The sequence below is a fragment of the Rousettus aegyptiacus genome, unplaced genomic scaffold, assembly GCF_014176215.1.
Source record: "Rousettus aegyptiacus isolate mRouAeg1 unplaced genomic scaffold, mRouAeg1.p scaffold_m13_p_5, whole genome shotgun sequence".
NCBI lineage: Eukaryota > Metazoa > Chordata > Mammalia > Chiroptera > Pteropodidae > Rousettus > Rousettus aegyptiacus.
Genome location: NW_023416308.1, coordinates 3,377,121 through 3,392,857, shown reverse-complemented (window position 1 = coordinate 3,392,857; position 15,737 = coordinate 3,377,121). Strand labels below are relative to the sequence as shown.

Here is a 15,737-nt window from a genome sequence, read left to right as displayed (position 1 = left end):
AGACCCAGGGCCGCCTCAGTCCCTTCACGAGGCACACATCCAAATAAACTTACCCTTAAAGCAGCCAGTCACAGTCTACAGCCACGCCACCCTGAACACGCCCGATCCCATCTGATCTCGGCAGCTGAGCAGGGTCGGGCCTGGTGAGTACTTGGATGGGAGACCACCTAGGAAGACCAGGTGCTGTAGGACATAAAAAATAAGGGATTGCAAGGTCCTTATAACCTGTGAGCTCAACTAAGCGTTGCCTCCCCTAAAAAAAATTTTTTTTTTAACTTTAAAAAGTTTAAAGCAGCCAGTTCTAGCTCCTCTCCCCTTAGAGTGACCTGCTCTGGGAGCTTAAACGTTCACTGCAAGGCCATCTAGTCCTGCGGTGGCGGCAGTGAGTGGCCCCCGCCCACTCACGGCAGCAGGTAACATACCTGGCACGGTACACACAAGACCAGGAGAGCGGGCAAGGTGCACAGGAGAGGCAGTGGCTTCTGTCGTGTACCTTGCTGAATTTCCTATCACGTAGACGTGGAGAAGCCCCCTCCTGGGACCTGCTCCCACGGCCTTAGACCTGTCGCCGCCTCAAGCCTGCAGAACTGACCATAGCCTTCGCCAAGGCGAATGAGCCCTTAGCGCGTGGGGCTCAGTGCCTAAGGCGCATGGTAAAAATTACCCCCAAACCCCGTGGGAAGGCGTGCAGACCACCACGCGGGTTCTCGGCACATCCACCGTAACCTGGCGTTTTACCAGGCACCAAGGAGGGCATTCCAGTGAGCACCAGACCAAGCGGCTGGTGTGAGTTTGGTGGCCGCCTTGTTTGAAAAAGATTGCTGTAGCACTCAGGAAAGACGGGGTAGGGGATCAGCAACCGCGGCCACCGTTGCTGTGCTTTCTGTCCTGGCGTGCCTGCATGGCCACTGCAGGCGACATGCACCGCGACCAGCTTCCCGCGACCCTGCCTTCTGACCAGAATCTGGTCACTCTCCCAGCCCGTGGTGCTAATGACGTCATCACACACGTCTGAGTCAGGTGGGGAAGTACCTACCCTTGACCGGTCTCTCCCGCCTCCCCTTAAGGAACTGTTTTTTAAAATACCACTTGATTCAAGGAACCCACATCTTCATACAAATTGTTAATGAAAATAAGCTTTATTACATCAAGTAATAAATACATACAAAGATGCAAACAGTGTCAGTCATTTTCTTCCAGATGTTTGGGTCAACTTACGGGAAGGGCAGAACTGAAATCTACATACAGTCTTAGGACAAATTTCAGGGGTCCTTGTTAGCTTAGGTCTGATGAGTTGCTCTTTCTTCTGTATTTATAACTTGTGCATTTCAAAAATTGGTTTCAAAGCACTAACAGTCATGCAAATGCTTAAGCAAAAAGAAGTCACATTAAGCAGAATCTCTACTGTACGGCAAACGGGACTGGCTACTAGGTGAAGCGTGCTATTTGTGCACTGAAAACAAAACTCTTGGAGTTGTACTAACTTACGAAAAGAAACGGACAATCTGGGTAACATAAATGTGTTCAAAGAGAAACACTGGTATCTTGGAGGCAAACTACAGTTTGCTGTGAGCTAGGTAACTTTACGTGCATCTTTTGAATCAATGCATTAAAAAAAAAAAAAAAAGACAAAAAAAAAAAAAAAAAACCCCTGGGTAGTTCCTAACTATTTAAAATGTAAAACCTAATCAACTGCGAAATGTCTTCTCGATCTTAGAGACTGTAGGTTTGGAGCCTAATGAGCCATGGGAGGGGCCTGGGGAGGAGAAACAAAACTGTCACCATTCTGAAAACAAGTTTCATCTGAGCAGAGGAGATGAGCTGTCGCTTCTTGGAAGAAGATGGACAACCTTCTGTGCTATCGAGGCAGCTAGGACCTGGCGTTCCGCTCCGTTTCGGCCAAGCACTCCCGAACCAGTCCTCTAGCGTGGATAATGCCTGGAAGAGAAGACAGAGGCTGGGGACCTTCCGGAAGAGGGTCCTTCCACCACCAGCCGGAAAACCCTCACTGGTGGGGAACTCGGGACCTGCATCCAAACCGTCCAGCACCCAAGCACCCAGGCGGTCTGAAATGCACCAACACCCACCCCATCCCACCTCTCGAAGCCCTCCCCTCCTAGCCAAATCGCTTCGGGTCACACTAACAAATAACGTCCTCCTGCTCTCGGGGACAGCCAGCACCTCTCTGTTCCTGACGTGACTCTGCAGTACCTGTGTTAGCATCTGGATGACAAGAGGACGTGTGTCTATAAGCCCAACCCTCTCTGGAGACTCCACGCCTTCAAATCGTTTTTCCCTGGCTTCTACATTCTGGAAAGGGCTCGATAATGTCAAGTAGCCTGCAGGTGTTGGGGTGCAAGAAGACAGCTGGCCACGTACGTCCCACCTTGGCCGGCTGCGGCGTGCCACGCCCAGGGTGGCTGAGCCATCTCCTGCCGTTACTCTCCCCGTCTTTCCTCCACTGAACTTCCTGGAACACTGATCTCATTCTACTAGACACCAAGAATCTATCCCGAGATTACTCCCAGAGGGCAATGGGAATGACATCCCAAGTCACTTAGGCGTCCATACCACACAAGTCTTACCTCTCCGTGCATCAGAAGACTCTATGAAGGGCCAGAGGCACTGTGCCCCGAAACCTGCCAGAGACGCTACCTAGCAGTGGGTGTGGCTGCATGCCAATCAACCTTCATGGACACACAGTCTGAATTTCACATAATTTTCAAGTGTCAAAAGATCATCATTTTTTCTCTATTAAAAATCGTAAGAAACACTGTTGGCTCATCGGCTGCCGTTTGCCAACCTATACAGACAACGCACCTGACTCCTGGCTCCCTGTGACCCTGTCTCCTTGCTCTGCCCTACACTGAGCTAGCCTGGGCTCGGCTGTTGGTCAGGGTGACTGTGGGACCAGCTGCTCGCCCAGGACGTGCCCCAGCATGGTCACCAGGTGTATATCCATGTGCTGACTTTAATGACTGAATTTTGGGGCTGACTACAGACCGCCTGTTAAGACTTTGGGGTCCAGCATCTTCCCGGGGATTCCCGTCTGGTGACCGGCACGCCAGTCACCAGGGCTGGCCTTGCTTCCTGAGTCTAAAGGGCGGCGCGGCAGAGCGCTGCCCAGCGCCCCCGGGCTGGGTCGGTTATGCCCCGCACCCCCCGAGCGCTGCCCAGCGCCCCCGGGCTGGGTCGGTTATGCCCCGCACCCCCCGAGCGCTGCCCAGCGCCCCCAGGCTGGGTCGGTTATGCTCCGCACCCCCCGAGCGCTGCCCAGCGCCCCCGGGCTGGGTCGGTTATGCCCCGCACCCCCCGAGCCCTCTTCGGCCTCCAACCGCCAGCCCCACGCCGCACGCCGGGCCTGCTGTCGCCCGGCACAGCTTTGCAGTCGGCCTTCACGGGGGCTTCCTAAACACCAGCAAAGCACCTGGCTCACGGAGCCTGTCCCCACCCGGCCTGGCCTGTCAGGAGTCACGGCCTCGACAGCGGGCCCCCCACTTTGTGCCTTAGGTTTGTAACTGAAGAAGGTTCCTCTCTCCTTTTTCTCCAAAGGTGCTTCTCTAAGCCTTTTAAGAACCCCCAAATCCCTCCTGAACTTGAATTCACACATAGGCCACGGTGCTCTGAACTGCCACCTTCTGAAATAGAAATGCCCCCCCTTCCGCCTCTGCTTCACGAGGTAACAAACGATTTCACTTCCTCTGGAATCAGCTGGTCAGTCACGTCTTCACGTGAGTCACTTTTTCTGTGATATCCTCCTCCCTCCCGCCCTCCCCCGTCAACCACGAAAGACTTCGGAGTTCTCACTCCCCCCGCAGATGAGGGCAGACCCACACCCCTGTGCCCGGGACAGCCACCAGGAGTGGAGCCGGCACGGGGTGGGGCAGGGCTCCAGAGAGTCCTCCTTAAAGCGGGTGGCAGCACACAGGGCGAGCACGGCTCGCTGGCCGGGCTGCCCCGCCTGGAAGCGCCATCCGAGGACAAGTGGCCGCCACGCCCTTCCCGACGGATCCCAGGTCCACATCCCGCAGAGCCGCTCACCCTGCCTGATGCCAGCACCTCCGACAGTGACTCAAACCAAACGGGAGCCCCTGTGACAGAGACGCCCCACGACGAAGTCCCTAGAAAGTCCTTCCCAGGAGTGATGGACGGGCCAGTGCTTTGCAGTCACCACGCACGAGGCGCCACCTGAGGGAGCCCCGGACGCACCTCGTTTTAGCCTCTCCATGGCGCTCTTGCTGCCCGCGTAGGTGGGTCTGATCTCCTTCCCCAGCTCCTCGATGATGGCCAGCAGCTCCGCGTACTTGCTTTGGGGCACCTGGCTGTTCCCAGTTCCCTGGAATCAGAAGTAAACGGGTTCGGACGGACTGAACCCCACCTGGCTCCAGTGCCATGGTCAGGACCCCACCGGGAGCCTCGGTGGCCAGGGTGCTGGGGGCGGGGCCGTGTGGCCAGGCACGTCCCCGCTGAGGGACAGGTACAGAGCAGGGAGGTGGCCCTCTGCTGTCCTTGTTCACCCACGGAAACCACCCGCAGTCTCCAGAAGGCTCTTTCATCATCTCAAACGGTGTGTCTGGACAAGAAAGGGTTCACGGAGAATGTCCTAGGACCCGGTGGGCGAGCGAGTGTGAGCAGGGAGCGGAGGGTCCAGAGTGAGTGAACAGGGCGGAGGCCACACCCGGGGTCAGCAGGACCACAGAAGCCACCAGCGACCACCCGGACAGAGCCCAGGACAGAGCCCAGAACGTGTTTACGCCGCCCGCCCCCCCGCGGTCCCCCGCAGCCCCCGGCTCGGCCCGCCCGGCCCCCCGCGAGGCCCTCGCCTGCTCCTCCCTCCTCCTCGGCCGCCTCTGCGGCCTGGGGTCCGGCCCGGGCTCCGCGGCACCCGCCCAGCGCCCGCGCGCGGCCCCGCGGTCGAGCTCGCGCCAGCGCCCCGGGGGCGGCGGCTCCAGGGGCCGCCGCGGCGCGTCCTCCCGCCGCCGGCGCTTCTTCAGGCGGTCGCGCTCCCGGGCCCGCGCCCGCCTCTCCTCCGGGGACAGCACGGCCTGGCGGGGCATGGCAGGCGGCCGCCGCCTCATGCCCGGCGCAGCCCCCACGGCGACCTCGGAACGCGGCGGAGTTCCGGCCACACAGGGCGCAGGGAACCCCGCCGCCGGCCACAGGGAACCCCGCCGCTGGCGACCGCGGCCCGCCGCGCGGGCCCCGAGGGCGGCGCCTCCCCGGCCGTGTGGCTGCCACGATGCTCCCACCACCCCGCTGAGTCCCAGCGAGGTCGCCAAGGGGGTGAGTGTCAGTCTCATAAGGTGTAAAGCCAAGTGGCCTTGCTCAGCAGCCACTGGCTCCGGATGAAACATATCTCGACTCCGTCAAGACACGGGCCTGTCCTCGTCTATGCAGGGGCCATGGCCTCGTGGGGCGCATCCCCTCTCCTCTGTCCCAGCCCTGACCCCAAGTCAAGGTCGGGCCCTCATTCCCCAGGAATCAGGCTCGAGGAGTCCCACGAAGGACGCACGGGGGATGGGGGCCCAAACAGGAACCCCGGCTCTTGGGGCTTCCGGCCTTCCTTGGGCCCCGCCTCGGCCCATCTCTCCGCCCCTCTGTTCTGATGCCCGAGTCCTGATCACGAGCCTGGCCAGGGCCTCGGCTTGAGGAAGCTCAGAGGACTGGTCCACGCGGTCACTTCTACCCCTTTGTCAATCCCACCAACACCGGCCCCCACAGTGGGGAGCACATCCCCCCTCCGCGCCCAGGCCACCCCCAGAGCTCCCCTCTGCCATACCTGAGTGTAGCCAAGAGACGGTGGCCCGTAGTCGCTCAGCAGCTGCCGGTACTGTGAGGACGTTGCCATGCTGGTGGTGGGCGGGTGGACGCTCCCGGCTGGGGGAGGGGGAGAGAGGCATCAGAAGCCACTTAGCCTTGACCAGCTGTGCCCCGGGCGAGGACACGGGGGCCTGCGAGGCCCCTGCCCAGGTCCCATGCCATCCACGGCGGCCTGTCGTCTCAGGACAGGGAACCCTGCTCCTGTCCTCTAGTTTGTCCTCGGCCAACACGACACTTGGACTAGATGACATAGCGAAACGCAGCAAACAGGACACAGCGCCTCGCTCGCCAGCAGACACCGCTCATCCATCACAGGCCTCCTGCCCATGCACGCGGTCGCGACTGGGACCAGACATGAACTCTGCTGTTCTCGGCCTAATCCTTGCCAGCCCCCTCTCCCCGGGCCCTGCTCCCCTGAGGCTAATGGCCTGGAGCCGCGTCTCTGTCACAAGAGCCCGCCAACTGCTGAGGCTGGCCACGCCTGGGCGGGGGCTTCCTGTGGACCCAAATTCTGCTGGACTGCATGGTGAGGAAGACACGGGGAAGGTCTGGGGAGGTGAGACCCAACGGTCTCCTGGCTGGAGACGGGGGCACTGGGCACACTCAGGCATCTGGAGTGCATCACGGCCTCTGTGTGTCCTCAGACGAGCCCCCCTCTACCTGAGCCCTGGCGCCCCCGCCCCAAAGAGGGGACAGGACTCTTGACAGTCTGCTTCTGTGCCCGATGGCTAGTACCCCAAGAAGGGAGGGTAAGGCCCCACTTGTGGGCTGCAACGCTTGGAGACATGGTCCCTCAGTAGTGAGGGACCTCGTGGGGACAGGGCTGGCTCAGATGGAGGCCCCTGGATGCCGGGCAGGGAGGTATCAGTGGGGAACGTTCCAGCTCCATCTGGCTCGGAGCTGGAAGCATGCAGACCCATAATGGCGTCCGAGTGGCCGTGAGCGGGGAAAGGATGTCCTGCAGAGTTACAAACTGCGGTAACCATGGAGAATCTACCTAGCCGACCTCAGCGGCTCCCCGCCGGCCTCCATGCCTGGCTGCAGAGCCGCGGCCCCCACCTGACGCCTGCAGAGCCAAACGGTCTCGCTCACACACACAGCAGGCTCTGCGGACTTGGCCCTGGGGAAGGACAGCTGGTGCCAGGCTGGCCAAACCGACCAGCTGCTCATCTGGTGTGGGTGAGGGGAGGGGCAGGAGCTCAGGCTGATGGAGCTGGAAGGGGCCCTGGGAATCCTGGAGGCCTTCTCTGCAGAGAGAAACAGACCAGAGAGGGTGAGCACTGCCCCAGGCCACACAGCACAGAAGAGGAGAACGCCCCAACACCTGTCCCTCCGCCTGGGAGCCGGGGACAGCCCGGTACCCAAGATGTCCTCCTCGGTCACAGGCCTGCCCCAGATGTACCCACTGGGGCCCAGGTTTATGCTCAAGCTCGGACTGTGCTACCTCCAAGCCAGCAGCTGGGCACAGCGCTGGGCGACTCTGAGCCTCTAAGGTGAAGATGATGATGCACGGTGGGGGTCTGCTGCTCAGGATGGGGACGCACTACCACCCCGAGACCTCTGTCCAAGCAATGGCGGGTGCCCCCGGAGATCCCCACCCCCACACACACATCAGCCAAACCCCAGTCTCCCGAACCTTCTGATGCGGGCACTGAATGTGGTCCGGGTCGCTCAGGCTTTGCAGCCCCAGATCTGAGTTCCAACCCTGACCACTGCCTGTTACGACACCCGTGTGGAACGCCAGGACACTAAACGTGACCCTGGGCTGGGGGCACGGATGGTCCCGCAGCACTTCCGGTTGTCCGGACGGACCAGGTCCCTGGCAGAGACGGGCTCCACGTTCTCCTGCCCCCTCCGCCCGCTGCTGCTCTTTTCACTGGGTTTCTGCCTCCCCCCACCCCATCTTCTCTAAGACAGGCGAGGGGCCGGACTAGGCGCCAGTCCAGCTGTGCCAACCCGGCCGTGCGGCCCTAGATAAGCCCCTTCCTTCTCCATCTGCATTTGGCAGTGGTTCCCAGCACTGCTCAGTCCCTGCTTGTCCGTGGTGCTGGGGTCAAGTCTTGGGAGCTAAGGAAGAGGGAGGAGGGATGAGGAATTGCTCGGTTTGGGTTGTAGGGCTGCGTGACAGCTCCGGGCTTGACTTTCCCATAACCTGACAGACGTGGCAGGTGACCCCAATTCTGTGCCAGTGACTTCCCTTGCTGTGTTGAGAGGGGGGTGTCTGTGGCCCTGGAGATCTGGCAAGGACCCCGAGTTTCACTCAGGCCCACTGCTTCCTGCAGACACAGGGAGAGCCAGAGGGCCGGGCTGCAGGAGGCCAGGGAGAAAACCAGGCTGGGCGTGAGCGCCGCGTCTCCGAGCATCGCAGACAATGTGCGCAGTGTGCGGGGACCAGGCAGGCCGAGCCGAGGGAGGGACTGGCAGAGGCCAGCAGCTCCGGGGGCCAGGCGCGGCTCCCCGCCCCCACGCCAGACAAAGAGCAGCCTGGGCCTGGGGAGCTGGCGGCCTTCCCGCCACTTGGGGCGCCCGGCTGGGGGGGGCTCTCCGTCAGGGAGGCGGGGGCTTTGTCTAACTCCGTCACTGCCACCGCCGGCCAGGCCGCGGCTTGGCAACCCGTGCGCAGGAGGCAGGGCTGGAGGGCGTGAGGGATGACAAGGAAGCCGGAGGAGCCGCGGCAGAGAGTCCATCTTGGATGCAAATGGCAGGGGGAGACGGGGCTTTCAAAAGGGGTCCACTGGGAGGGGGCGGCCCCCGCCGGAAAACCAGAGATCCTCCCCGCTCCTCCTGGAATTCATCACAGGAGAAAAGAAAACCTGCGCACAGCTGCCAGCCAGCCCGGAACAGGGCTTCGGGGGTCCAGGCTGGGTGCCCTGTCGCTCTGTGACCCCAGTCCCCAAAGGTCCCAGTGTAGGGCCCCTGCCTCAACTATCCCTGGGACAGGCCTGAGAGCTCCCACCTGTCCAGGCTGGTACAAGACCTTCACCCTTCTCACCTCAGATGACAGATGCGGGAGGCAGGGAGAAATGCTACCTGGGCCATGAAGCCCGTCCCTGTAAGGTCTGCAGACCTCAGAGCAGGTGAGAGCAGGAGAGAACAGTGCTGTCTGCTCTGGAGGCTCAAGCCCACCTGGGACCCACTCAACCATCTCCCATCTGTACCCTCTTAACCCTTTCTAACCCCTAAATCTGCGTCCAAGTTAAAAACACACAAACAGACACACACACACGTATTGCTTTTGGGGGTCCCTCTTCAGGTTCTGGGAGTTAAGGAGTCCGCATTTGGAGACAAGGCCCAAAACTTGCGGCCAGCCGCCAGCGTGGCGTCTCTGACCGGCAAGGCCACCCCTCCCCCCTCCTCCATCCCCGGCCTTGCCCCCTTCCCCCCTCCCCCACAACGTGCCTCGCTTTTGGGGAAGTCTATTTTCAACCAAGTGTCTAAAGGAGAAGGGCTCTGCTGATGGGACAAAGCCGGTCACCTCCGAGTCCCCCAGTTCCACCTCCCTCTCCTCCCTGCCCCCTCCTCCCGGTCTCGCTCTGTCCCCTGGGCACAGCCTAAAGCAGCCCGACAACTTCTGGAGGAGTTTCCTGGGACCGCCCGCTCCAGTCCCGGGGAGGGCCCAGGACGCTCCCTCCCGACTCCCGCAGGAAGGGGGCTTTCTGGGCCTTGACTTGAGGGGCTCCGCGATGCGGGCGCCGGCGGAGACGCCCCCTGCCGCCCTCGGGCGCTCAGAAGCCCCCCCACCCCCAGTCCTCGCCAACTTCTTTCACTCTGCGCACGCCTGAGGGGACCGCCCGCGCGCCCCGCGCCGGGGACCCCAGCTCCCACGCGCCACGCTGGGCCCCCACTGTCGACTGAGTCCCCTGCACCGCGGTGACCCCGGCCCCCGTCGCTGCGCCCCGCGCGCCCTCAGGGGCGCCTGCGCCCGGCCCGCCGCCGCCCCCCGGCCGTGCCCACGCGGGCCTGGCCTTGCGCACGTGCGCCCCGCAGCCGGGGCGCCCCCGGCCCGGGCCTGCGCGCGCGATCCCCGCCGGCGCCCGGGCGGCCCGCGCCCCGCGCCCCGCGCCCCGCGGCCCGGCCGCTCCCGCCTCCCGCCGGCAGGGGCCCTCGCCGAGCCGCCCAAGAGCCGGAGGAAAAAGGAGCCGAGGAGAAGCCTCCCCCGCCCGCTCCGCCGCGCTCCCCGCGAGTCCTCGGCCGCCGGCGTGGGGGGGCCGGCGGCGGCCGCCCGCGCCCCGGGCCCCGGCGCGGCCCCGGCGCGGCCCCGGCGCGGGGCGCACCCGCCAACTTTGGCGGCGCGGGCGCCGGAATCATGGCGGCGGCGGCGGCGGCCGCGCTGCCCCGGGCCGGGACCCGGCGCCCGGCGCCCCCGGCCTGGCGGCCCCCGGGATCCGGCGCCGGGGCCGGGCGCGCGGGCCCCCAACTTGGCGGCACTTGGGGCGCGGCGCGCGCGGCCCGCGGGGCGCACGCACTCACCGGCGCTGAGCGAGGCGGCGGGCATGTGCGCGGCCAAGTTCGGCTTGTAAGACATCCCCCCGGGCGGCGGGGCGCGCGGGGCGCAGCGCGGCCCGGCCCGCGGGGCGGCGGCGGCGGCGGCGAGGCCGGGCGGCGGCGGCGCGGGCCCGGCGTCCGTGCGCCCGTCCGTGCGCCCGCCGAGCTCCCGCGCACTTTTTGTTGTTGACGGCTCGGGCCGCACCGGCAAATATGGCCGTCCCTCACCCTGACACCGCCGCAGTATATCACCCATACATCGGGCGGGCGCAGGGGCGGCCGCAAACTTTGCGCCGAGCCAGCGGGGCCGGCCCGGGCCGGGAGGGGGCGGCCCGGCGTCAGGGGGCGGCTCCGCCCGCGGCCGCGCCCCGCGCCGCCCCGCGCGCTCGCCGCCCGCAACTTGGCAAAGTTTGGGGGGCTGGGGTCCCGCCGGTGCCCGGCGGCCCGCGTGCGTCCCTTTCTTCTTCGCTCTCGGCGCCTGCAGATTTCCTCTCTTACCGCTTATTATTATTATTATTATTATTTTAAATAGCTAGGTAGGATTTCGAGAATGACTTTCCTTCCCCGCCCCCCCCTCCACGACTGTGGGGGCAGGGATGGAAAATTACCTGGAGAATATGGTGGCGAATGGTATTTTTCAGCACGTATCCTTCCAGACGCCGAGGTCTGCCTAGTCTTCAGAATAAGAACAACCAATTCTTGACATTGATTTCAAATAAATTTCACGTCCCTGTCTTTATTAAGTGGGTTTTAACCCTTTGGGGGCCTGCGACTCCTTTGAGAATGACAAACGCCAGAGGAATTTCTCCCCCTAGAAAATCCACTCTTGCACCCACATTATTTTGCATTTTAATTCATTCAAATATTTAAGAAGCGCCTACTGTGTGCCGGGCACACTGTTCCAGGCGCGAAGGGCACAAGAATCAACTGGGCAAAGTTTCTACCCTCCTGGAGTTTATGGTAAAACGTCTGGCCCTCCTTCTACCCCACCCCGGCGCATACTCAATTCTGACTGGACCATCATCATCAGATGTATTTGGGATTAGATGATTAAGCAAGCTTTTGAAGGTCTTATTTCTTAGAGTTCTGCTTGAGTAGCAAAACTCATAAAAATACACAAGATGCACACACCCTTTTCTGTCCTTTTTAATCACCGTGGCTTGCAAAATTTTAAATTCGCCACAAGACATTCAGACACCTGGGCCTCTAGTGAGGAAGCCTCTGCTCTGCGGTGGGGACACCATGCAGGCAGGTGACATGCCCTCCCCAGCTCGACCAGCACCCCTTGCGATTGGCTTCAGGCTAGTTCATCCAAGGACGCGGAGCGAGATTTTATTTCATAAATAAGTTGTCACCTCCTACGTCCCCCAGGGGCCCCTACTCTCGAGCAGCACTGTCCAATATATATATATTGCGAGCCACAGATGTAATTTTCAATTCTTTAGTATGCACATTTTAGAGAGAAGAAGCTGGGGAAATTAATTTTTAGTGTATTTTAACGCAACATATCCAGAGCACTGTTTTCAATATGTAATGAATGTTAAGAAATTAAGATACATCGCATTACTTTTATCATACAAAGTCTACTCACAGCGCATCTGAATTCACATTAGTCACCTTTCAAGCCCCCAAATAGCCACAAGGACTAGCAGTTTGCCCATTGGACAGTGCAGGTGAGCAGCTACAAGCTACAAGGGCAGACACACCTGGGCACTCACCTTGGCTCCGCCACCTGTGAGCTGTTCAGTGTATCTCCATGTCCTCGGAGCAAGAATCCAGATATCAACAGCCTGCCCCAGGCCCTTCCACAAATGTTCTGGGCTATTCTCTTCCAATATTGTGTATTTTGACCATGATCCCCACCTTCTCACTTTAAATTCTGATCATCATTGAAAAATATTTTTCTCTTGTTTTTAACTGAGATACAATTCATTTGGTATAGAAGTCACCCTTTAAAGTATAAAATGTAGGGGATTTTAGTATAGTCACAGAGTTGTGCAACCATCGTCACTAATTCCAGAACATTTCTTTTGCCCCAAAAAGAAACTTTATACTCAAATAGTAGTTACTCCCCCTTTCCCACTACCTCTAGCTTTGGGCAACCACTAATCTATTTTGTCTCTATGGACGTACCAATTCTGGACATTCCTTTAAATGGAATGATACAATAAATAACCTGTATCTGGCTTCTTTCATGTAGTATAATGCTTTTTCAAGGTTCATCCACACCAGAACACGTCAGTATGTATTTCCTAGTCATAGCTGAATAACGTCGCGTTGTATGGCTATACCACATTTGTTTACTCATTCATCAGCTAACGGACGTCTGGGTTGTTTCCACTTTTTGTCTCTCGTGAATATGGCTGCTATGGACATTCATGAACAAGTTTTCATGTGAACATGTGTTTTCAGTTCTTTGAGGTGTATACCGGAATGGATTTGCTGAGTCTCGCGGTAACTCCATGTTTCACTTTTTGAGGAACTATCACATTACTTTCCATAGAGGTTGCACCATTCCCATACATTCCCATCAGCAGTGTATGAGGGTTTCAATCTCCCCGTACCTTCACCAGCACTTGTTATTATCTGACTTTTTTATTTTAGGCATCTTAGTGAGCGTGAACTAGTATCTCCTGGTTTTGATTTGCATTTCCCCGGTGAGTAGTGATGTTGAGCATTTTCTCCAATGTGCTTACTGATTATTTGTATATATTCTTTGGAGAAACATCTATTCCAATCCTTTGCCTATTTTTTGTTTTCTTTTTATGTTAAATTCTAAGAATTCTTTACATATCCAGGATAATGGTCCCTTCTCAAATATATCACTTGCCAAGAGATTCTCCCATTCTTTGGGTGGTCTTTTCAATTCCTTGATAGGGTACATTGACATACAAGTTTTTAATTTTCATGAAGTCCAAAAAAGTTTTTTTTTTTTCCTTCAGTTTGCTTGTGCATTTGGTATATCTTGTCCAAGTTCATGAAGATTTTCACCTGTGTTTTCTTTGAAGAGTTTTGATAGTTTTGTTCTTATACTTAAATCTTCAATTCATTTTTAGTTAATTTTAGTGTATGCGATGAGGTGGACCCAAATTCATCCTTTGTATGTGGCTATTCAGTTGTCCTGGCATTATTTGTTGAAAAGACTGTTCTTTGTCCCTCGAATGGTCCCGACCCCTTGTCGAAAATCAATTGATGATAAATATTAGGGTTGATTCCTTCTCTCAATTCTATTCTACTTTGGTTTGGTTACTGCTTTCATTACTGTAGCTTTGTAGTAATAAGCTTTGAATTTAGGAAGTTTGAGTACCCCAACTTTGTTTTTCTCTTTCAAGATTGTTTTGGCTATTCTGGGTCCCTTGCATATCCATGAGTTTTAGGATCTGCTTGTCTGTTTTTGCCACACACACACACACACACACACACACAAATTGGAACTTCGACAGGGTTTGTATGAAATCTGTGTATCAATTTAGGGAGCATTGCTAACTTAATTGCAATATGAAGTCCTCCAATCCATGAACACAAGATGTTTTTCCATTTATAAGGGTCTTATTTAATTTCAACCATGTTTTACAGTTTTTAGTGTGCAAGTCTTACGCTTCCTAAGTATTCCACTATTTTTGATGCCACTGTAAGTAGAATTATTTTCTTACTTTGATTTTTGGATCATTCATTGCTGGTATGTAGAAACACACCTGATTTTTTTCAGTCTTGTATCTTGCAACTTTTCTGAACTCACTTATTAGCTCTGATAGTTTGTGTATGTAGATTATTTAGAGCTTTCTATATATAAAATCATGTCATCTGCAAGTAGAGTTTTAATTCTTCCTTTCCAAATGGGATATCTTTTATTTCTCTTTCTTGGCTAATGGCCCTGATTTGAACCTCGAGGATAATGCTGGGTAGAAGTGGTGAGAGCATGCAGGCATCCTTGCCTTCGATCTTAGTGGTCAAGATTTTAGGCCTTCACCATTCAGTATGATGTTAGCTGTGGGCTTTTCGTAGCTGCTCTTTATCAAGTTGTGTTTTCTTCTATTACTAGTTTGTTGAGTGTTTTTATCATGAAAGTGTTGGCTTTTCTCTAATACTTTTTCTGTGTCTACTTAGACCATATGTTTCCCCCCTTTTATTTAACAAATATTTATTGTCTGCTCAGTGTCAGTCACTATTCTGAGACGCAGCCCCATAGTGTCATGAAGCTTATTTTTTCGGGCATGGCAGCCACATTTAGGTGTCTCCTCTTACCCCACCCCACTGGAGTCCAGCTGTTACCTCCCCCTGCCCCGCCTCCCACTGTTTATGATTTCTCAGGCCAGACAGGGTTACGCCCCCAGGACTTGTTCATTCCCACATCTCAGCCTTTGTCACACCAACTTGCCCTTGTGCTCTACTTGGCCAACTCCCGTTCACCCTCGGAGGCCCAGCTCCACTATGCTCACCTCTGAAAAGCCTTCCCTGGCTGGCCACCGCGCGCTCTGAATGCTTGCTATGGCATTTAACCCGCCCTGTGCCCTTCATGGGTCTGAGCTGCTTGAAGGGAAAGAACTGCGTCCTTGGATGTTCTAGCCAGGCACAGGCAAAGAACAGTCCATAAATGACCTCGATGTGCTCCTAGAAACGGGACAAAGTGAGACTAGCTGTCCTCTGCAGGAAGGACTCCGGCTCTCCCTCTCCTTCCTGCTCACAACTCACTCTCCGTAACAGATGTGTTAAGTTTCCCAGGCGCTGCCGTAACAAATTACCACTAACTTGGTGTTAAAACACCAGAAATTTGTTCTTTCGCATTTCTGGAGGCTGGAAGTCCACAATCAGGATGCTGACGGGGCCCGGCTCCCGCCAAAGGCTCTCGAAGAGAATCCTTCGCCTCTTCTGGTTTCTGGGTGACCCGCACGGCAGCATCAGCATCGTTGCAATCTTGCCTTCAAATGGCCATCTTCTTTGTCTTGCCCCTTTGCCGTCTAAGAACACTTCGTCATTGAATTTAGGACCCCACCCCCAATCCAAATGATCTCAAGATCCTAAATGACATCTTTAAAAGACCTTTTTCCAAAAAGGTCACATTTAGATTCTAGGTGTGTGGGGGTGGGGAGTGGGCGGAAGGGGCGACAAATCACCCCACCTACAACAGGCCCCATACAAACCAGGATCTGGATTTTTCTCATTTTCTTCACTTCCTTTTGTGTCTAAGAGTTAAAACCCCGAAAAGGGGCGATATTGATAGCAAAGCCTTTCCTGTGAAAGGGGCGGCTAGTAAATATTTTAGGCTTTGCAGGCGGTCTAGTCCCTAACTGGGCAACTCTGCCTTTGTAGAGCCAAAGTAGCCTTGACAATGCCTAAAAGAAGGCGCCATGGCCGCGTGCCGATAAAACTTCGTTTTTGAACACTGAAATTTGAATTTCATGTAATTTTCACATTACGAAATAGTCTTCGTT

General features: G+C 56.9%; 1 protein-coding gene and 1 non-coding gene across 3 annotated transcripts; one reads left to right on the top strand and one right to left on the bottom strand.

The window, feature by feature from the left end:
- The first annotated feature begins 73 nt into the window (after positions 1 to 73).
- On the top strand, positions 74 to 192 carry LOC118603455. The gene has a single exon (XR_004951214.1). It is a non-coding gene; the product is annotated as a 5S ribosomal RNA (ribosomal RNA).
- A 928-nt stretch (positions 193 to 1,120) lies between these two features.
- CDK2AP1 (cyclin dependent kinase 2 associated protein 1) lies at positions 1,121 to 10,608 on the bottom strand. 2 transcript variants are annotated; one of them, XM_016153751.2, is made up of 4 exons: positions 10,291 to 10,608; positions 5,780 to 5,877; positions 4,210 to 4,336; positions 1,121 to 1,938 (listed from the first exon to the last, which is right to left on the bottom strand). In XM_016153751.2, the coding sequence occupies exons 1-4, from the start codon at positions 10,559 to 10,561 to the stop codon at positions 1,871 to 1,873; spliced, it is 564 nt and encodes a 187-aa protein (XP_016009237.2). In that variant the 5' UTR covers positions 10,562 to 10,608; the 3' UTR covers positions 1,121 to 1,870. The 2 variants fall into 2 exon arrangements, with proteins under 2 accessions (XP_016009237.2, XP_016009236.1); XM_016153750.2 differs by having other exon boundaries at positions 10,534 to 10,566.
- Between the last annotated feature and the right edge of the window lie 5,129 nt (positions 10,609 to 15,737).

Coding starts and splice junctions, on each gene's coding strand:
- CDK2AP1 (XM_016153751.2), bottom strand. CDS start 10,561: ATGGGTGATATACTGCGGCGGTGTCAGGGTGAGGGACGGCCATATTTG. Junction 5,878..10,290: donor CGCCGCCTCGCTCAGCGCCG/GTGAGTGCGTGC, acceptor CCCCTCCCCCAG/CCGGGAGCGTCCACCCGCCC. Junction 4,337..5,779: donor CGTCTCTTGGCTACACTCAG/GTATGGCAGAGG, acceptor TTCTGATTCCAG/GGAACTGGGAACAGCCAGGT.